The 22,685-nt window shown below is 38.8% G+C and overlaps 3 protein-coding genes across 5 annotated transcripts in view; 1 reads left to right on the top strand and 2 right to left on the bottom strand.

Moving 5' to 3' along the window:
* The window catches only part of ankrd12 (ankyrin repeat domain 12), a 32,440-nt gene extending 29,204 nt beyond the window's left edge, over positions 1 to 3,236 (bottom strand). Inside the window, exons 1-2 of one of the 3 annotated variants that reach the window (XM_079451857.1) lie at positions 2,980 to 3,155; positions 639 to 933 (exon numbers count right to left, since the gene is read on the bottom strand). The gene's annotated coding sequence lies outside the window, so the exon portion shown is untranslated. Of the gene's footprint in view, positions 1 to 638; positions 934 to 2,979 lie in introns of all 3 variants that reach the window. The other 2 variants (XM_079451856.1, XM_079451855.1) reach the window with 2 other exon arrangements.
* Positions 3,237 to 4,475: 1,239 nt separating this feature from the next.
* ndufv2 (NADH:ubiquinone oxidoreductase core subunit V2) lies at positions 4,476 to 11,980 on the bottom strand. The gene is made up of 8 exons (XM_079453575.1): positions 11,868 to 11,980; positions 11,309 to 11,362; positions 10,238 to 10,300; positions 9,929 to 10,045; positions 9,217 to 9,385; positions 8,344 to 8,453; positions 6,976 to 7,052; positions 4,476 to 5,530 (listed from the first exon to the last, which is right to left on the bottom strand). Exons 1-8 carry the CDS (start codon positions 11,907 to 11,909, stop codon positions 5,437 to 5,439), a joined length of 726 nt encoding a protein of 241 aa, XP_079309701.1. The 5' UTR covers positions 11,910 to 11,980; the 3' UTR covers positions 4,476 to 5,436.
* Positions 11,981 to 13,392: 1,412 nt separating this feature from the next.
* acss2l (acyl-CoA synthetase short chain family member 2 like) overlaps positions 13,393 to 22,685 on the top strand; it is an 11,258-nt gene continuing 1,965 nt past the window's right edge. The window contains exons 1-14 of the mRNA XM_079453106.1: positions 13,393 to 13,591; positions 13,677 to 13,872; positions 15,984 to 16,075; positions 16,209 to 16,312; positions 17,287 to 17,359; positions 17,546 to 17,621; positions 18,618 to 18,693; positions 18,790 to 18,927; positions 19,375 to 19,545; positions 19,682 to 19,815; positions 20,446 to 20,578; positions 20,718 to 20,774; positions 20,844 to 20,924; positions 21,013 to 21,121. Coding sequence (XP_079309232.1) covers positions 13,402 to 13,591; positions 13,677 to 13,872; positions 15,984 to 16,075; positions 16,209 to 16,312; positions 17,287 to 17,359; positions 17,546 to 17,621; positions 18,618 to 18,693; positions 18,790 to 18,927; positions 19,375 to 19,545; positions 19,682 to 19,815; positions 20,446 to 20,578; positions 20,718 to 20,774; positions 20,844 to 20,924; positions 21,013 to 21,121 — 1,630 coding nt within the window. The 5' untranslated portion in view covers positions 13,393 to 13,401. The remainder of the gene's footprint in view (positions 13,592 to 13,676; positions 13,873 to 15,983; positions 16,076 to 16,208; positions 16,313 to 17,286; positions 17,360 to 17,545; positions 17,622 to 18,617; positions 18,694 to 18,789; positions 18,928 to 19,374; positions 19,546 to 19,681; positions 19,816 to 20,445; positions 20,579 to 20,717; positions 20,775 to 20,843; positions 20,925 to 21,012; positions 21,122 to 22,685) is intronic.

The following is a 22,685-nucleotide window of genomic DNA, read 5'->3' as shown; positions in this document are numbered from 1 at the left end:
CCACTGAGGCATTTCTCAAAATGTCTTCTTTTGTGTTCCACGGAAGGAAAAGTCACATACAGGTTTTAAATGGCATGAGGGTGAATGAAGGTGAATCAAAGATGAGACCATTTTCAACGTTCATACCCAAACGATTTTCACTGGCAATGAGCCCAGTGAACATGCAAAAATCACTCCCTGAAATAAATGCCGCTTAATGAAAAACCGAAATACCCAGGTACACATGGTGGTGCTTCTGACACTCGCTTAACACACAGAAAAATAATTCATCATGCTTTGTCAATGTGTGCTCGTCAAGACCGTTTTGTGCTTGAGCACCACTAAGTCGAGTTTTACTGTAATTTCAGCATCTCCAGGCACGTGAACAAAAGCGGCAATCTCATTGGTGGACCAGTTTTTAACGCAGCATGTCAAACAACAAACGTCAGATCCGTTTTTAAGAAAATTACTCTTTTACACCTGGCTATCACATTGGTGGCCTTTGTTTAGTCAAGAGGTGTTAAACGTCGACGTGCATGATTCTCGACCCGGTGTGGAAAAGCCTTAAGAGTGTTGCCTTGACAGTCTGCATCAGGACCACTGGATTCAGAACCACTGCGACAGCCCTATCACATTGAGCAGCACCACAGCTCACTCACCTAATTGCGCATTTCCACCGGCGAACTTTTGAGAAGTACTCAGTGTGTTCCCACTGCAGGAACCGGGATCAAAACAAAGTTCCGGGTAAAAATGTCACCCAAAGAAAGTCCCTGCTCGTGAAGTAGTACTTTTCCAGAGCGCTGGAAGATTTAGGGGTGGGCCTTGGTCGTCGAATACGCTGATTGGTTGAGTTCACGATTTCACTGGTTGACTCTACATGCTGCATCGTGTTCAGGTAAAAACAAACCACCATTTTAAAAAGTTTGTTGCGGAGCGTGTAGTTTCACCCGTTTACTGTTTGAAATGGAAAAAAGATACGACAGATACACCGACGATGAGGTCCAGGCTTTATTAAGTGTTTTGCAGAGCTTTGGAAATGATGACACGCAATGAAAAGGTATACTTTAAAATATCGAGTCGGTTGTACGAGCTGGGCATTGTCGCACAAAGAAATGTAAAGTGTCCGTCGCTTTGTGACGTCATCGTTGTTCGGCATTACCGCCCCTTCCTGGAATAGGAGGAGCCGTAGCTTATAGGCAAAGCGCCACGTTTTTAGTTTATACTTGTGCGTTGTTATCCGCGTCGGCAGGCAATGGCCACTAGGCGTCAGTGTCCACAGGTGTGTTGCTTGTGTAACCAAGACAAGAACAGAAGAAGCAGCGCTTTGTATGAAGTATATTTTTTTACCTCAAGTAGACCAATCACAGCCCTTGCGGTCCGCGTCACATTAAAAGGCTAGGCCATAGGGTACGCCTCTCTGCGTAGGCTTCGCCGTAGGTCCGACGCAGAAGTATAAATCTGCCTGTATTGTCCGTCATATCATTGCTGAATTGAGCAAATGCACACAGGGGCATTTCGTGCATGTGGCCCCGTAACTTTATAAAGGGTCAACGGAAAAACAGCAAGAATCACAAGCTCTTGTTGGACGGTGGCCCAGATGTGGAAAATTGGGATATGGATAATCCATAAAAATGTCATTTTGCAAGTGTGAGAGTGTAGAACGCACGCGCAGCGGAGTGAGCGTAGACATCTAATCTAAATTCCATACTTCGGGGCTAAAATGAATATCTAAATTGTCCTGCCCAAAAATAAACGACAAACTAGAACCTTTAAGCAAGAAAACATATTTCAGCAATACGTCTACAGTAGTTCAAACGCAGAGATTTAAATCGCCAAATATTTAGATGTTTTATGTGATTATCATTTATCTATTAAAATACATAACGTAATATATTATGGCAAGCCAATAAAAGGAACCTATTCTAGGCTCAATTTAGCTTGAATTGTTTTTGAAACAATGCAAAGGACTAGTTACATGAAGCAGATCTCAACTGTAGATAAACCAGACCTTAAAATACATTTTTATTATCATTTCAAAATAATTCATGGTGATTCACAAATGCTAAACAGCTGCTTGCAAAATATATATCCACCCACGGAAACGAGCCAGTGATAAAAACGTGGGTTAACGATATCCTTCACATCTTCTGTCTGTACTAACCCAACTAACGTTGTTTGCCAGTGAATGAGATCTGCCTCCTGTAAAAGTCTGATTCGTTCAATTAGATTGTGCTCATAGTAAACAATGTAGTAACGTGTTATGTCACCAAGAAAACCAAATACGATAAACCTTGTTAAATGCAGCTGCGTGCGTCTGACAAGCGTTGCACGATACGTCCTTTAGACAAAAGGTTTCTGCGCGAAGGACGGTCACCAAATAAAGCTTTGTGGTAACACACACCCCAAGCAGCATGCATGGATACGATATTTCACGCGCAGCTGCAACGTTGCAAATGCAACAAAAAAACAGAAATCGCTCAAATAAATGCCCCCGTGCATTTTGACGCACGTGCAAATATCATAATTGCATTATTTATAATGAACAGAACGTGTGCGTGGGGAATCGTACGAATTGCAAATAACGCAAACCTGTCAAGCGCTCGTGCAACGTTACGCATTCTGGTTGCACATCTAACCTGAAAATCAAATTTCACTTGAGATATATAAGAGACAGTATCACGCTGCGGACTGCGCCACCCCTCTCACGCGCAGACAATAACCCGCAGTGGGTTTATGAGACATGCGGGCCCCTCTTGGGCTTCGCGCTCGCGTTCAACGCACACCAAAGGCGCCTGTCACTGTCACGCGCACGGCGCACTACGCGCTTGAAAGCGCAAACCTGTTCATGTCGCTTTATCAGACAGTATATACTATTCGCAACAAGCATTACCACACCGACTAATTCTCCGACTGGTTGGTTAAGCTCTTTATAAACTAAATGCGTTTTCCTCCATATGCGATCGCAAGCCCAGACAAAAACAACGAAAACTTTCCGCTTACCGCCGAGAAGCTCTCCGACCTCCTCTGCGTCATTCACTCACGAGTCGAAGGATAGATACGGACGATTTTTCGGAAGAAAACTGCGTGTATCGCGGGCTAAAAACTGAACATTAACCCTACGGCTGTGTGACGTCTCTCGGTGCTGGTTTTGAAAACATCGCCGTCAGTTCGTGTCTAAGAAAAGCCCGAGAAAAAAACACGCTGAGCCGCGGCGCTCATTGGCTGAAACGCGGTCACGTGTTCCGCCGCGCTCGCACGGCTTCTGCGCATGCTCATACTTGCTTTTCTCTGCTGCCAGGACTTCAACGCCTGTGCTTCCGTGCCCTTTCATATTTATCTATTTAATTAACACTTAGAGCTTTATTATGTATAAATAACATTACATGTAATATTTTATCTATTTCATTTATTTTTGCTATTTATGCTTTTCTAGTTCATTATTAAATTTTACTATTAGGGTTGTTCGTTTTGTTCTGTATTTTTGATATTCATTATTTAGTCTTGTCGTTGCAATGCACATCTAATAAGCTTTGAGATAACGTATCAATAAATATGGTTTAATGTAGGGTTTGTTGAAACGGATTAGTGAGATTTGATATTACAGATGTCCTACGGTGTTTTTGAGTTTATTTATCTACGTTCGTGTGTTTCTAACCTTTTTATGGTCGAATTATGTCAGATGCATTAAAAGAATAAAAACATTAAACAAGGATAACTTTTAAATACAGTGTTAATTCAAAACCCCTCCAATTGTTAGGTGCGTTCAATGCGTTTTTGTGCTTATATGACGCCTCGGAGATTTGTTTTGGTTTTGTCCTGTTGTATTTTTTTGTCTATCGAATGAAGGGGGGGCTGACGCTGCGCACTCTGACGTCACCCCTTCCGTCCGACGCTGCGGCGAGAGCGCCAACGTTCTGGAACTTTCATGTCGGAGACGCTCCTCTTCCATGCAGAAGGTACTTAAAGGTCGCGATGCATTTTGACGTCGTTCGTTCTATTCCTATAAACGCAAATGCGTGTTTGAAAATGGCGCCGGCCGATCTTTCGAGGCTTATCGTTGTTGTGTCGCAGTTGAGTTATATACGTGATGCGAGGAAGAGTTCGCGCATGCGCGGTAGACGGCGTTGTATTGCGCTGCAGAAAGAGCTCGAGTCACAGAGAATATTTGCGTGCGTGCGTGCGTGCGTGGGGGGATGGGCGCATGCACAGACTAGAGCAGCTCGAGTTAGTTGCATGCAACGTGACTGTTGTGGTCTGCAGAGGTGATCTTTATGTTAGAAACATGTGCATGTGTGGTACATATGTGGCATTGCAGCTGTCTAGTGCAGAAGGCTCAAATGTGTATGTTTATATATACTGTTTCTTAACTACGTATCTTGGTAAATCACTTTGTGGCTCAAGTGAATCATATGTAATACTGATTCATTACTGAATATTTTTGTAATAATCACATAAATAGTTATTGTGTATATATAAATGCATTGGCTCATAGACATGCTTTAGAAAGAGTCTTGTTTTATTGTTTTCTGTTCATTAAACACGAGCTTGTCACTGGCCGATGGTCTGCAGCAATGCTTGTGTATTTTGTTGGTGTGTGTGTGTGTGTGTGTGTACACATGTGGACCTATGTTGTTTGCACAGCATAAGAATAGTATTTACCATGGTGCAATGGTTACTTGTGGTTATCAATTCAGAAATGTACATTTCAGAGTTCTTGCATCTTGAAAGTGTGAACATTGAACATGGAAAGCATCATCAGTTTGATGGACGTCTGATAAATATCAGCGTAATTCACTTTTCTGTTGATAAAATGGGTTGAAACACATTTACAAGGCAGGAATAAACACAAACACCGCTGCGGTGAAAGTTTGAGAAGGCAGAGACTGACTAAATCAATGCAGAATTAACTGAATTTAAGTTATTTATATAGGTTAAAAAGATAATATGTATGCTTCGTTACTTTAAAATGCTTTATATGTTGAAGTTTGTTTTAATAGTCATATTGATTTAAATGCTATGTTTAATATGAATGAATTAATATTCGTTATCAATATAATTATATGAATGTGTTTTGAATTATAGTCAATGAATGTAAATATACAATACAAATAATCACTAAGCAGCAAAAGATTTTCTATCCCTTTTGTTTCATTTGGAGCGAGAGATACATGGGGAGTGGTTTAGCTGCGTCAGATATACGTGACTTTTCTCACAGCTGATTGGTCCAGTTTTCGTTTGCGACCTCTAACCCAGAATAAAACCTGTTAGCTGTGTAGCCTGGGTTACCATGGCGATGAAACCCACTCAGTAAAACTCCGTATGCTCGAACTAAACGCGAACTTAAATGCATAAATGTAAACAACTCACAGCGGGCCAAGTGAATATAATTATGATAACATTTTATTTACAGAACATGTCTAATGTTTACAAGGACCCGAGTCGGATAATGGCGCATGTTTACAGGTCAGGTCTCACACCGAAGCCTGGTCCAGGGGGTGGTTCTGTCAATGAAGTTAACCCACCAGCAGGTTCACATGAAAAGCGTCCATTCCTGATAGAGGCAAGAATATTACAATCAATTAAAACATTCTTGGCATGCCAACAGACTTATTGATCAACATCACATATTGTACCTGTGTAATTGCAATTTATTTAAGGCCCTAAGTAGATATGCCGGACACGTTACCTTTTAAAAATTTAATAAATACAGTTGCTTGTATAGACATAGTAAGCGAAGCTTATGTCAGGTCTACTAAAACTCCTGACCCTTTTACTGACAGTCAATCCCTTTAATTAGCTTGTGTTAACTGATGTCCCTACAACACTGTGACCTCACAACTATAAAACACTTTACTCTGAATTACATGATTATCATTTACTAACCTAATATAACTTCATACTTGTATAAATGTATTTACTCTAATGAAAGATATTTGGAAGAAGGTTAGCAATTCTCAGTTCAGGGACATCATTGACAACCATAGTAGAACAAAATAAATGGTAGTCAAAAGTACCCCAGAACTATTTGTTTTCCTACATTCTTCACAACATCAAATTTTGTGTTTAACAGATCAAAATATCTATCCTTTAAATATTCATAGGCTTCGCCCCATTTCTGAATAAATGGATATTGACATCTGAGTCATGATGCAATGCATGTAATTCTTTGTTTAATGCTTGTTTATACAGCATCTCAGAGATGGCATTTTTGCACTTTCGGTTCCATCGCCCCAGTGTCTATGATTTTTTGGTCAATCGCCTGAAATAAGGTCTCTGGGTTGACAAAATGATAAACATTTACACATAAAACAGACCAGTTATATCCCGCTCGTGATTTAAAAACCTTTATTATGTCTAACATGCTAACAAGTTGCGACTACTTCCTTTGACGGGGCCGCAAATAAATCTCACAAATAAATAATGCATATGGGCACAAATCTCTAAAAATACTGTCTGGGATTCCTTCAAAGAGTGATTACTTAACCAAGGAACATGTTTTTGATAAAGTTTGAAAAAGTTATCGGACGCTTGGTAGTGGTGACGTTGATATCGAGCGACCGTAGTCAATGTCGTCTGTTAAAAGCCTATGTCTGCTTTTTACTTCTGCAGATTGTATTTAGGCTTCAAAATAGCAAATATTGTGTTAATCTGTAAAGATTATCTAAATAGACAACACATGTAAACATCATGAACATTTGTTCATCTTAGATTTTATTTTTTGAGATCTTCTGAAAGTCTATGGAAAAAAAAAGCCCGGTCGAGGGAACCAGAGCGGCGCTAACTTCTGGGTTGTCCGACAAAAATATGTCATTTCTCTATTTAAAATTGTGAAATATTGTGATCTTTTATTCACCTGTGTCCGTGAGTAATAGAATATTGGACAAATGTAAATAATACAGAGATATAAATCTGAAGCTAGACTGTTAAGGCTTTTATTTTGGATAATATCACCTAGACCAATTAATTATAGTAAAGATAGAAAGAAAGCTTTCATACCGGGGACCAGGTGGGGGAACTATTCCTGCTTTCAGCTCATCAATGATCTGCTCCATGTCTGATGGTTTAAGATCCTCCTGCAAAGCAAAGAGAAAAAAAATTACATTAAACAATCGTTAATGGAAAAAGCTTGTTTTCTTTCATTTCATTTACAAAGAGTTTGTTACATAAGCCCCAATATATTTAACCTTCTAGTGCGAACCTCGCAAAAAAGATATACTTTTATTAAATGATCATTTTCAATGTTTTTATTATTGTCTTCTATGTATATAATTAAACACATCTTTACTTCATTTTATTAACACTCGGTTTTCCGATTGTTCTTATTGCAGTCATTTCAGCAAATATATCATTTATTAAATAATGAAATGAAACTGCAAGTGCAATTGTAATATATAAATACTTGGTTTTAAAAATATTACCTTGCTTTTACGTAAATCTGGGAAGATTATTGATGTGAAAAACTTCACATCACATGTGATTTCTCATGAAAATAATACCACAATGCAAAGTAATCAAGATAGCCAATAAATCTCAATTAAAATGATATGGGGTGAAATACGACATGCACATGTTTCTGACAGGTTTATGCAACTTTAGCAAGTAAACTACTACACCTTCTGAAACTGACCTTCTCATGTGCTACAATTACTTGGAAGAATAACTTTTAAGGTAAACTCCCTTGTTCACTACTTCTGAAAATGTGACACTAAATGCAAGTCATTGAGTTGTTTCTAAACCGAGCACAGCTGTCTTGGACTGTAGGGAATTATCTAGTTGCATGCGTGTCACAAAGACAAAATCACACACAACTCGTTTCCTCCAGTAACAATTTCGCCTTTACAATTACATTAGAAATCCCCAAAACTGAATAAAGCATCAAATGATGACGTCACCAATGATACGCTGTAAGAACAAGACCTGCTAACCCATTTCAGACAGTGAATCACGCAGGGTTCATGACTGTTTAGTTGACATTGGAAGGCCACGGCTAATTGCATCATTGACATAGCGGGTCATCCAGGGCTCTGTTAAACACAAACAAGCTTAATCCTGGCACTTGGTCAACCCGTATATTAACTACTGACGTGGGCCGGGTTCGAAAAGGAAAACAAATCTCCACATTCAAAAAGTGCATCAGACTTATTTTTATCTGACAGAAATGGTGACAAAACGAGTCATAACCCTTAAAAGTAAGTCAAAACAAAACAGAATCTCAGAAAAACGGTTGGGTTCTATTGACCATCCAAAACACGGACGGACTTCCTAACAGAGAAATTGCCTCCCCTAGAGGCCACATTCAAAACTAGCCTCTTTATCAATACACTCACAGCAAGAATCAAAAAAGAGATTTGTGATCATACTCACGTAATAGTTATCATTGATTTGAACCATCGGGGCGTTCACACAAGCACCGAGGCATTCAACTTCTGATAGGGTGAATAATTTGTCCGCTGTGGTCTCCCCGACCTTGATACCTAAGAGGGAAGATTCCCAGTCACAGCATTTTGTGGATCTTATGTATTTTCAAGTAAAAATGTTTCAACATGCCAGAGGATTAGAGCTTTGAAAGCACAATCATTTGAGAAACAACGTTTTATTTTACAATTTGATAAAACAATACAAATAATTGTTTTTGTAATACTGCACTTTTATAAATAGGATGAAGAATGTGTATTGAGTATGTAAGGTAGGTTTTGATGTATTTATGAATAAGAAATTGTAGAAAAAATAAAGTGCCACTAAATCAGTCACATAGATGTGTGTTTAGCTTCAAAATACATTTGTGGGGGAAAAAACGACATTGCTATATTGCCTCATTGCTACATTTTCCAAAATGATCATACTTATTTCAATTTTAGACAACATTTAAGCACTGTGCGTTGTGTACGTTTATAATGTGTATGCTAGTGTATGTGTACAGTGTGGTTAAGAGATTTTGCATTTGTATTATAAAGACGTGCAAACTGATCAAATCTGGAGTAGGTTTTTGCCCGACACAGACAATTTGCATTATAAAACTGATATTTTATTAATTATAATATAATTATAATTGGGATGGTGGTTTTGCAAAGGGGATGCTATTAGTTTTTTTCTTCAATTCGAGCCTTGAGTATCAGCCGCCTGGTCTCATGCACATAGCTAGAACATACTTTTTCACGAATACTGTAGTAATCTCCTAAAACCCTAAATATCTAGACTTTGATGTTCCTGTGGAGAGCTGGAATGGTTTCTGCTTACCGAGTTTTTTTATAATGGCCTCCAGGATGCTGTCAGAGTCGCAGAGCATGCACGGCGTTGTGGTGCAGATCTGAATGTGGTACTTTCCCACTGGCTGACGAAGGAACATGGTGTAAAATGTTGCAACTTCATACACCCTCATAGGAGCAACATCCAGGATCTCTGCCACCTGCAGGACGAACAACATTATTACACCAACGTTCCACAAAACTATAACAAGCAGGTCAAAGTTTCCACATTTTTCATATGGGTCAATTCTTCAAAATTGAGATTCATACATCATCTGAAAGCTGTACATAGATACCAAACTTGAGTGGGTAAGTCACAAAGAGCGGGCAGCAGTGAGTGAAGTATGTAGGTGTGTGTCTGGCCATTTGTGTTCCCGATTTTGCCACATCCACTCACACAAATAAAAGTTTAGATAAGATTTACGGTAGGAAATTTACAAAATATCTTCATGGAACATGATCTTTACTTAATACCTTAATGATTTTTGGCATTACATTTTTTTATAATTTTGACCCATACAATGTTTCGTTGGCTATTGCTACAAATATACCTGTGCTACTTATGACTGGTTTTATGGTCCATGGTCACATTTTAACAGTATTACATGTATTGGTTTTTAGGGCTGTCTGCATACTAAATTTCAAGGTTTGCCATGACTATGGCAACCCTGTATTTATTTAAAAAAAAACATGGATTTTCTTACCTTGTTCATTGCAGATATAGGAAGCCATCCATACTGTCTCTGAGCCAAGTCTAGTACAGGAATAGTGGCGCCCGCTTTGTGTCCCTCTGGGTAATTGTTCATGATTGCTTCAACTCTCTGTTTAACAATGACAAACCTACAGCTATGATATTTATGTAAATATTTGGCAACCACAGGACATATTTGGATTGCTTATGCCACACACAAGCAAAACCCATGTTACAACAATGGCTAAAAAAGTAGTATATGCCTAAAATATGTGATGATAAATCATTTTAGTGATTTTAATGCAAACAATGAGTCCCTTACCTTCATGTTTTCTGGTGTAAATTCAAATGGAGTTTCTGAATTGTTGAATGGTGTGTCTCTATGCTGGAATAGACATCAGATTCGTGCATCAATCATAAACATCTCGACATATTGACCAATATGCAAAGACTTGTTTTATATTAAACAAATCGTGATATATCTCCAATAAAACCAACAATTCCAGAAGTCTATTTGGATTACAGTCATTTTACAAATATGTGAGAACCAATCCAAAGTGGGACGTAAACGTCGTGACCAATTTAAGAGATATGCTAAATGATGCACATTATTTAAGAGACATGTCATTTTAAATACAAAATGTTAATATATGTAGCCTCAACATGTTTATTATTGTTGTTGAACTATGAACACATATATACTACTGTATATTTATAATTAGCTTTGTATACTGTGCTAGGCTTTAATGGACTAGTTTTGATGCACTTATGTATTTTGTTGCCTATGTTGTTATAATTGCTTCCAATGTTTCCTCATCTGTAAGTCGCTTTGGATAAAAGCGTCTGCCAAATGACTAAATGTAAATAATTATGTACAATTATGGCCAAACGTGAAGAAAGCACTAGGACAGGTAACGTCTCAGCCCTTTATTCATATTTACTATTAAGGATGGTTGTACAATTGTACAATTTTATTTTGTAGTGGTGTTTGGAGTGTAAACTGAAGCTCAGCTTTTAAGAAGACTTGGCTAAAATCACAACACATGTGCAAAGCTTTTCCAAAATCTGGGAAAATAACCAAGGTAGTAAAGAACCAAATAGGATAAGAAATATGAATAGATGATAGAACTGAAATCAGTTGTGGGAGCTCTTGCATATTAGAGCAAAACTCTGGAGTGTGCCTTTATTGCCAACAGTACTTCTTCCTCCATTTTATAGCATATTTTGCTGCTCGCTTTACCTGCTGTAGGGTCAGCAAATATCGTGCAACTATGGCCACTGCCGTGGATAGACAGACAGAGAACCAATGCGTTTCTCTGTATATTGGTAAGTTCATGTTCATTTCAGAAATGTAAAGAAACGATAATAAAAGCACATCAGGGTGAGGTCTTACCGAAAATATGGCACCTGCTCCAGCTCGAGCTGATGTCTGATGCAGGCTGCGCACCTGCAATATAACACAACAGAAGACTTGACTGATGATTGACAGCTCACTTACATTGAATACATCCATCAACACTTAAACGAACTTTCATGATGTACATAGCGTCCGCGTAAAAACACACCTTTGTTGCTAGGAAACATGTAGAAATGTGATTTTATACATTAAACTGTGCATGACATGCATACTGTATACATGCACGATGCATATACATAAATGCAGTTATGTAAATCTATCATTGTATAAAGCCCGTGCATAGTGTACTGTCTTGTTAACTGTCTTGAACGTATATTTTGTTTATTGTCATTTTCGTATAGATCTCAGTAAACACAAGACGTTTATTTAACATTTAAATGAAACATAAACAGAATCAGACATCATTCTTAGCGGTTAGCGCTTTAGCTTAATGCCCTTGCACAGATGTCAACGCTGATACCGCGCTGCTTCCATGTAACACCTCTACGATTCTTCTAATATAATCATTATAATGTCATAAATTAGACAATCATACCGCATTAGACACCACTGAGCGGATAGCTGACGATGAAAGCATCTTAAAAACACGCTAGGTCACCGTAAACACAAGCAATGGCTGACGTCAATCGATGCGAGAGACCGATTGAGCGGGTCTGGTTGCGTAAACGGCGGAGTGAGCGCTAGGTAAGTGTAATCGAACTCAGAGTTGCTCAGAGTTACGCATGCGCGCAACTGAAAACAGGTGCACACTGCACATTGTGTTCTGGTCTGGATATACCTTGATAAACATAACCGTGACAGTTTGCAATGTACATTTGCGAAGCTGTATTTGAAGATGACGTACAATAGTTAATAATGCACTTTGTTAGACCGCAACTAACACATTCAACCGACTTTTTGACATTTTAAACGCTTTATTTTCATCTTTGCAAGATAAAAGCGTCTGCTGAATGCTTCAGTGGAAACACCATACTAAGTTACTTATAAAAAAGACTGTAGTCCTTTACTATAGTAAACTACTGATACTGTAGTATTTTTTAATTTGAGCATATTAAATATTACAGTGTGCTGCAGTGTTTAATGGAGTTTATCAATTCAGTATAGTTCACACACTACTGAATGCTTACTGTATGTTATCAAAGTGATTACTGTATATTGCAACCATATACTTATTTGCCACAGTAAATAGGTGTACTACAGTAGTGATTTGCGAACACAGGATTGCAAATAATAAACATTTATTGTGGTTGCAAGTCATTTTGTGCATCTCAGCCTTTGTCTTGAAGAAATCATTTTGTATGTCCGGAAAACAGCATCGCTTTGTATGGCCACATTTCCAGTAAATGCCAGCAAAGGGTGGGCAGTGCAGTCCAGAGTTGCAACAGACTGTTAATGAGTCATGATGATCATCATGTTAGAAAACAATTATTTTAGGAGGTAGAATACGGTGTGACTTTTCCAAGTCCCCCTATAAAAAGTGTATATGCGTGTTAAAGTAAGAGGAAAACTTATCCACAGAAGTCACCGGTCAAAACCTTCACCAAATTCTCCAGAACATCAAAAATTGTTTATGGTTGGTCCTCATTTACATATTAAAAAGTGAAAATGATGTCTGTGTTTGATTTTAGTTATACTTGCGAGAGTGAAATATACTTTTTGTCTTTAAAACCGACCTTCAAAGTGGTCCTAGCTATTTGAAGGGTTCATAAATAGCTCTCAGGCTGTAAATCCAAGCGTGTCAACAGGTTTACGTGTGGGTTGGGCTATGGGTACCGTAAACATCAGTATCTTACCATGAAAACCATTGTGTCTTTGAGAGGTCCTCACTAACATAGCTTCTGTGTGCGTCTCTTTTTTAGGAAAACACGCAGTCTGATGCCGGTCAGGCCGTTGGCTCGTGCTGCTCCTCCCTCTGCAGTTGGATGATGGGATCAGCTGCCGAGCAGTCGCTCAACCAAACAAAAAGTAGGAGTGCCGAATGAAGCCCAGTGATTGGTGGAGGAGGGGCTGAGCAGATTGACATGGATTAAAGGGTGGGTTGCACATGCACGGCCATAATAAACTGCTTCATGAGAGAAGCCTGTTGTACACAGATTGTAGGAATTGCTGTAGCAAGCACCTCCAACATGGTCATTCCAGGGCCTCAGGAACCAGGAGAGAATGTTTATAATCCACCTAATGGCCTGTTTACGGATGCCCACGTGCCAGACTTTGATGCCTATCTTTCTCTATACAAAAAATCTGTAGAGGAACCTGAAGGTACAGTATGGGCTTTACAAATTCTGCATCTGAATCAGAGAGTTTTAGTTGTAAATCAATGAAAATGTGTTTATCGAAAATGCAGAATTTTGGGGGGATGTTGCACAAGAGTTTTTCTGGAAGAAGCCTCCGTCGGGACAGATGATACAGTACAACTTTGATGTTACCAAGGGGAACGTCCATGTGAAGTTCATGGAGGGTGCAAGAACAAACATCTGCTACAATGTTCTTGACCGAAATGTGCACGAGAGGAACCTCGGAGACAAAGTGGCATACTACTGGTAATCCAAATATCTTCTGCCGTGTTGAAGTAGTGCATATATCACATGCGTTTTCACAGGGATCCACAGTCTTCATTCATTTTAACAGCTGATGCGTTTGATTCAATCCGGAGGATTTCCATTTAAAACGTGTATGTTTTCTAAAGAGAGCTGTAATCCATAACCCATTCTTTCTCTGGCACGTTAGATTTGGTGGTTTTGGCAGAAAGTTCGGTTCTCATAGCCAACGACAAAAACAAAAGCATGCAAACCATGCAGAGTGTACACTTGAGTTAGACATTAACCAGCAAGAGGACACAGCGTGGACACAATGAGAAGGCAAAATGAACAAACTCTTAATACCAAACACACCCGTTTACATAAAGAGAAATAATCTAAATGGGAGAAATAAAAAGAGAAACAAATGAGAGTGTAATTGTTGAAACACATGATTTGAGTCAATTTGATGAGAAATGTATGAGTTTATGTCGAGACTTGACAAATCTGAGCTCAGTTTGAGACATTGTTGACATCTCTTAAAGGAATAATTATTATTTACACGTCCTCTTGTCATATCAAAACTGTATGACTTTCTTTATTCTGCAGAACACAAAAGAAGATATTTTGAATAATGTTGGTGACAGAAAACAGTTGGTCCCCATGACTTGCATTGGTTTTGTGTCCATATAATAGAAGTCAAAGGGGTTTTTGGATACCAATTTTTTTTTAAATATCTTCTTTTGTGTTTTGCCAAAGAAAGAATATCACATAGGTTTAAAATGACAACAGCAACCATTTTAGGACTAAATACCCCTAGCACATTCACCCTTCAAGTTTGTTTTTAATAGATCACAACATTTGCATGGAAAGTGCCGTACGCATGTTTCCAGACACATTTTGCACATATGCAACGTTTATAAATGAGACCCCAGAATATTGGTCAAGTAACTGCTCAAACAGTTGTGTTGATGCATCTTTTAGCACTAGTAGAATTGCGTGATGCTGCAGCACTTGCTCGCACAAACCTTGCTCACGGTCAAGTCAAGTCAGCTTTATTTATATAGCGCTTTTTACAATTTTCATTGGTACAAAGCAGCTGTACAACAAGACAACGACTATGAGCAAAACATATAAGGTTATGCAAGTCGAAACACAGGTCAAATATCAGACAGACTATAAATTCCTATATGCAGTGTTAATTAATTAAAACTATAAAATTCTAGCAGCCCCCCGGCCAGGCAAAACAGTATGCAAACAGTGTCGAGGAACCCAAAATGCCATTGGAGGAGAAAAAAACCTCAGAGGGAAACCAGGCCTAACCAGGGGATTCCAGTTCCCCTCTGGCAAAAGCTGCAGCCTCTGAACAAGCTCGACAGTGCGCGCACAACAAAGCAAAATAAAAATAAAGAATTCACTTGACAGCTTTTGTCAGGTCTGGGCATGGACTGCTTCCTGCCCGCTCTAGTAACCTTGGAACAAGGTTTCATGGTGACAATTGAAAAACCCATCATTCATTAAGAAAACAAATCTATGTACAGTAATGTAACAATAATGTTTGTGGTAATATTTTTAAGAGACTGATTAAAAAAAGAATTGAACATTACAATGTAATACATTCTGGGATCTTTCCGTTTGTTCAGATTACACAGGTTGTTAAATTGGGCAAACCTTTTGCCACATTTTGAACAAAAACTGAAATATCTACAGTAAGTCCAGTAAACAAAATAATCTTTGTCAGCAACCTTTTAGTTAAAATTTGTTCAGTATACACACAAAATAATAAATTGACTCCTACTTATAAAATATATTCGTTCAAGATAGTTTATTGTTTTTGTTAACACTTTTAAGTTGGATATATTTACAGTGCATTATTTTCTCTGGAGAAATATCTGAGATATGTTTCAGTTTAATATCATTGATGTCTCATAAGATTTTAAAGAGATCTCATGAGATGTTGTTAGTGAGATATGTCTGTTGAGTTGACTGTTCTTCATGCTTGTGCAATAAACACACGGCCAAACACAGAGCAAACAGACATCCGAATCTAATACAGGCAGCTCTGCCTAAAGATATCATATCTATTTCTGATTAAATGGGGCACACGTGCAAACTGAAATGTGGTATTTCCACAGGGAAGGTAACTCGCCTGATCATCATCTGACCATCACCTACAGTCAGCTGTTGAGACAGGTGTGCAGATGTGCTAGTGCTCTAAAGCTGTTGGGTAAGACCACCATCTTCCACTGAACACATGTTATAACAGACTCCTCATGAAGAACTTCTCATTTCATCAATGATCTCTAACATTCAAATCGGATTTTAATCAAATCTTGATATGTGATGTGTATGTGATACAGGTGTAAAGAAAGGGGACAGGGTGGCCATCTACCTTCCCATGATTCCAGAGCTGGTGTACACAATGCTGGCCTGTGCTAGAATTGGGGCGGTTCACTCGATTGTGGTGAGCTAATTCACGTTTTTTTCTTTATCTGTATATTGACTTTCATGCATTTGGCATTTATTTAAGACTTACATTGAATGCATAATGTACAGAGTCCCTAGGAATTAAGCCCATTGTGCCAATTCATTTAAATATCTGCATAAAAAAAAAAAACTTGGCACACATTCAACAAACCTATAACAGATCATAACTATTTCCAATTTTTTTTAGATTTAAGCCTAGGTCTGTATAATAAATATGCATGCAGTGCGTATACCCTCGTTTACACTGCCAGGACTATTTTCGCCAGCCAAAACTCTCTGGCCATGTAAAGGTTGTGGCTGAAGTTAAAAATAGCACACAGGCATTTTTAATCAAGTGTATTTTTACACTTGGAGCGTGACCCCATTTCAGCCTGTCAATTGTTTTCCTTTAACCAGTTTAATAAACAGATCTCTTTTGTTCTGGATAATAAACACATGTTGATATTAATCTGAATTGTTTTAAGCAATAAAAGCTCAAAGCAGGAAGGCACTGTTGAATCTTTTCAAAGATATTCATATTAACAATGCGCAAACCAATGCATACAATGGATGGCAAGGAATGAAACTCTCAATACGGCCGCTCTCAACGCCCAATCGTCAGTCAGTAAAAATGGCACTTGCCAGCCTGTGCGCAGGCGCAGTACATGAGGCGACATCGGAAAATGTGATTTTTAGCACAATTTAAGCTTAGCAAACAGAAATTATGGTACAGTCCATATCTGGTTTAATTATTGATTGGAAATATGCGGTTTAATTGTGATCTTTGCCAACGATACCCAGATGCGTTGCAAACATGTCCGGCAATCGACGACTTCCGTGCAAACTCACTTTGATCATATTTAGTAGTTAAATATCTATACTGATGGAGGAACCTTTGCCATATCTAAAGAACCGAATTTCATCATTTCTTTTGTAGAACTGTCTTAAACCTTTATTTTCCTCCTCTGTCAGTTTGCAGGTTTCTCCTCTGAGTCTCTGTGTGAGAGGATCATGGACGCTCAGTGCAGTATTTTAGTGACAGCAGGTGTGTGTAAACGGGGCGGAGTTTACCTCATTACATCATCATCTCACCTGTCAGAAGTTTCTTTTAAAAAGTTTGCATGGGTTTGACAATTTGGAGTCCAAAATGCATCATGTGGGCAGGGATGTATTTTCTCTCCTGTCTTTTTCTCACACGTTTGCTTTCCCTGTGCGTTTACGTGACCTACAGACGGGGTTTACAGAGGTGATAAGCTGATCAATCTGAAGAAGATAGCAGATGAGGCTCTGGAGCGCTGTAAGGGAAGGTACACCAAACTCTGTTTACACAAACCCGTCTTAACCTCCCTGAACCCGTTCAGGAGCCCCTTCCTGTGGCACTCACCCAATCGGAAACTGCCGGGGGTTGCCGGGCAACAGCACAGCTCTGAAACATCTCTTTGTGTAACCATGGCGATGTGTGAAATGAGACATAAGCATCATAGATCAGAAAAAGAAACATGTAGCAGAAACCTCAGGGCGAGTTGCGTAACGTGTCCCAAGAAGGTTGTAGATGGTCATTCCATCACATCAGGTGTTGATGGTGTTACTCAACCGGTTGAAATAATGCAGTGACTAGAATCTCATGAACGCACAGGTGAAATAAAAAACAAACCACTGAACATATGACATAAGATGCACATCAACCCGCTTGTTTTGTGATTATGGACAGTGTTTGTAAAAGCATCACAGTTTTCAATTGAAGACTTTGAATCACAATGCAGTACGGTTTTCAAATGATAATTTATTTATTTAATAATAAAAGATAATTTACCTTCTAACCACTCTCCTTCTCTCTCTCTTCCTCTCTAAATGTGTTTTACATTTAGTCATTTAGCAGACGCTTTTATCTAAAGCCACTGCTCGCTCTAAAGAGAGTGCTTTATGGGCATGACGAAACTTTACATTCGTATTGCCAAAGCATTTGCAGCCAACCAGCAAACAAGTTGTGCAGTAAAAAGTTAAAACTTTCTAGTGCAAAGTTCATTGAAATACATAAACACAGAAAAGAAATAGTGTATACAACAATTTACAAAAAATATACTCACTCTCTCACTTACTCGCTGAAAATGTCACTCTGAAATTAAAGTAAGGTGCTTATTTTTTTGTAAAAGACCAAATTTAGGATGAATTATCAAGTAAAGTATATTTAAATGAATAAATTGACTGAAATATAACCAATAAAAATATATATAAAATGTACTTTTCAGACAGAAACATGAGAATGACACATCTCTCTCTCTCTCTCTCTCTCTCGTTCTCAGCATGTCTGTTCAGAAATGTGTGGTTGTGAAACATCATGCTTTCATCACAAACAGTGACGCTTCCAACAAACTACAGGTTAGTCAAACAGTTCAAAGTATAGAAAAATCATTAGCGTATATGAGATGTTCTTACTAATAAAGGGAAATAAATGTGTGTGTGTGTGTGTGTTAGACTTCATGGGATGCAGAGTGTGACATCTGGTGGGATGATCTTCTGGACGGTGTGTCGGATGAATGTGAACCTGAGTGGATGGACTCGGAAGATCCTCTTTTCATACTTTACACCAGCGGATCTACCGGCAAACCCAAGGCTGGTGACCTCTAACCCTTGAACGCTGATCTGAATGAACACAAAAAGATCATTTAAAAGCATGTGCATAAATTATACATATAAGAATTTTTTTATTAACACATCATGTAGGTAAAAATAGAGTCAAGACTAATGCAACACAATTGTGTTCAGAATGGCATACTTCCACTCTCTCTTTGCAGTATGTTTACTGAGTGTGCGTAGTATGCAAATATGACTTATTGATTTGTTTGCCGGCACTTACAAACGTTTCCACAAAACTGGATGATAACCGGTTGCCATTCACTTGACTAAACATGCAAACTCACGGAGGTCATGTGACAACAGTGTAGCATACAGCTGTTTCACATACTGTTTTAAAAATACTATATTTAAAATAGTATAGTATGTAGTAGTATACAGTATATATTGGGCATTATGTTTCTTAGATTTCTTTTCTCTGTACAGGGGGTGGTACACACTGTCACTGGTTATATGCTCTATACAGCATTGACATTTAAGTACGTGTTTGATTATCACCATGATGACGTGTACTGGTGCACTGCAGACATTGGCTGGATCACAGGCCACTCCTACATCGCATACGGCCCGTTAGCCAATGGAGCAACCAGTGTGCTCGTACGTCCCACAGACACTGAATAATAATGCCATTATACACAATATACAACAATAAATCATTGCTTAATATTCAAATTTCATCTGTAATGGCTTGAAGTCCAATGCACGACAGTGATTTTTGTATCTGTGTTTGTAGTTTGAAGGTGTACCAGTTTACCCTCATGTGGGCAGATTCTGGGAGATCATTGAGAAATATGGAGTGTCTAAATTCTACACAGCACCCACAGCTATCAGACTGCTGATGAAATATGGACGAGAACCACTGCAGCGGTAAGCCCATGCACACACACATACACACATGCACACACACATACACACATGCACACACACACATACACGCACACACACACACGCACGCACACACACACACATGCACGCACGCACACACACACACGCATGCACACACATGCACACAAACACGCACACACAAACACGCACACACAAACGCACACACCAGACAGACAGATGGACACACATACACACAACAACAAACACATTTACACACTGCAGACACACAGCAACAAACACACATGCCAGACAGACAGATGGACACACATACACACATCAACAAACACATTTACACACACAGCAACAAACACACATGCCAGACAAACAGATGGACACAGACACATGCACACACACTAAACAAACAACAAGAAAAACACACAGATGCACACACAAACACAGATTGATACACACACCTAGACGCACACACACAGAGTTAAAAAGGGTGAACTGTAATATCAACCCATGAAACCTAAACAATCAGAGACATGATGTATGGGCTCTCACCTTAACGACCCCATAGCTACACACTAACATCACGCTGGGCAGTTTCACAAGTTCACACAAATTGTATTTTATTTGAATGGCGATGTCATCTCTCTCTCTTTCTCTCAGGTATGATCTGTCCAGTTTGCGTGTGTTGGGAACGGTTGGGGAACCCATAAACCCTGAGGCTTGGCTCTGGTATCATGATGTTGTGGGACAGCAGCGGTGTCCAGTCATTGACACCTTCTGGCAAACAGAGACGGTGAAACACCTCAAACTCTACATTCAACATCACAGAGAACATTTACTTGATATCTTCCTGCTTTACGATTTCGTTGTGTTTTATAAAACAAGGTTACATTTTAATAATGAGATGAATTGTGTTTTATTTGCGTTGCTAGGGTGGACATGTTTTAACTCCCCTGCCAGCAGCTACACCACTCAAGCCGGGATCTGCCGTGAGTCTCTTTGAATCATTCACGTTGAACATGACAGCGTGATACGAGTTGACATGTGTCTCTGTGCAGACGTTCCCATTTTTCGGAGTTCAGCCTGCTATTCTGAATGAGCATGGAGAAGAGTTAGAGGGCGAGGCGGAGGGATACCTGGTGAGATCCGTCTTCTAGCTTTTCATTTTACCACTCAAGCTGCAGAACATTAGATGTTAGTTTGATGCTTTGGTTGGTTTGGTCTCAGGTCTTCCAAAAGCCCTGGCCGGGAATCATGAGGGGTGTTTATGGGAACCAGGAACGCTTTGAAAACACATACTTCAGAAAATTCCCAGGATTCTATGTGACAGGAGACGGTAATGATGGAGCACGTTTCTTATCCTGTGTCTATGTTAAAAGGTTTTTTGTCTTCCTTATTCAGATGGTATTTCTTAAAATTTCAAGTGCGTGCAACAACTACACCACCAGGCAAAGATTTCAAAACTCAATTTATGTAAAAAAAAGTTTGTCTGAAAGTGTTTGTGGATACAAAATACCCCGACCAGAGTCATACTTTACTTTTATGAGCTTTATTGATCATATTTGTTGCATTATGTCGGTCAGTACTAAATATCTTAAAGGAAAGGATGATGTTTGCCATTGGATTTGTAAGTACTAAAGTAAAGTTCAAGTATAAGAACTTCAGTATGTATACTAATATCCTTGTACTAGTAGTACACATCATATGTGTACTATTTCAATATTACTTGGACCTCAATCGCCCCACTGTTTAGGTTATAAAAATGTACTTTTTAAAGTTCCAATAGTAAACTTTGAGAACTAGTTTATAGCTACACATTTTTTTTTGTTCTGCAACTATGCTTTAGGTGAAGTTGAACACTTGTAGCCATTTTTAGTTTATGAAAAAACACTTTGAAGTACACTATGCTCTGAGCTAGTATCAGCCTCAGACGTAACCGTTGGAAACACCACAAATGGGTCTGTTCGATGAAGTAAGCTGTCGTGTTTTTACATTGTCGTGAATTCATCGACCTGACGCTAAATATTTTAAAGCATGCAAGGTTCACGGCATGAACTCTTTAAAGTCGTCGTGAACCGTAAGTTGCAATCGTTTTTACTTCCGTATTTTGACGCATTTCCAGCTAAAATGGAATTTCGAATGAATTGCGTTTTTTTTCCACTGCGATTTGATTGGATGTATAAAAACGACGATTTCAAAATGGAACTGTGAGCAGACTAACAGTTGAAGGGGAGGAGTTATGACGGATGCTCCGCCCATGCCGTCTAACATACGTCATTTAAAACGGATAGTCACTAGAGGCCGAAGTGGATTTTGACATTTTGAGGGCACATGAATTTTAAAAAGAGAATGACCCACATTGATAAACTATTTACAGTAAACGCTGCAATATTTCGTGAAAAATTTGAATTGTCATTTTTTATTTCAACATTGTTGTCTACTTTCGTTCCGGAATGTACACAGGTCTGTCGGGACATTTCCACGCCTCTAAACATGATGCAGCACAACACATGATTGGTTATTTTACATGTCAGTCATAAGGCCTCTCGGGCGGGCCTTGACCAAAGAAAGCGAGACTTGCTCTCAGCAAACTACTATTGTTTTTTACTGTACATACATGGCTGGAAATGAGGCTAGCGCAGGGGTGTGTAGTTCATGAAGGCAATTTTTATTGATGAAATAGCCTCCAAATGTAATGAACATTTTATACATGGATAAAATGGCAATTATGTTTAAATAAAAGTCCCCCCAGTGACTCTTGGACGTTTCAAGAACTTTATTCTTTGGTTTAAAAGAAGTAAAGTAATAGTGCACCTGTGTAACCTTATTTGTTTGTAAGGGTAACGCATTTAGTCATTTAGCAGACACTTAACCAAAGCGACTTACAGATGAGGTAAACA

This window comes from Barbatula barbatula (genome assembly GCF_947034865.1).
Source record: "Barbatula barbatula genome assembly, chromosome: 3".
In the NCBI taxonomy this organism is placed as follows: Eukaryota; Metazoa; Chordata; class Actinopteri; order Cypriniformes; family Nemacheilidae; genus Barbatula; species Barbatula barbatula.
This window is presented reverse-complemented; position numbering and strand designations above follow the sequence as displayed.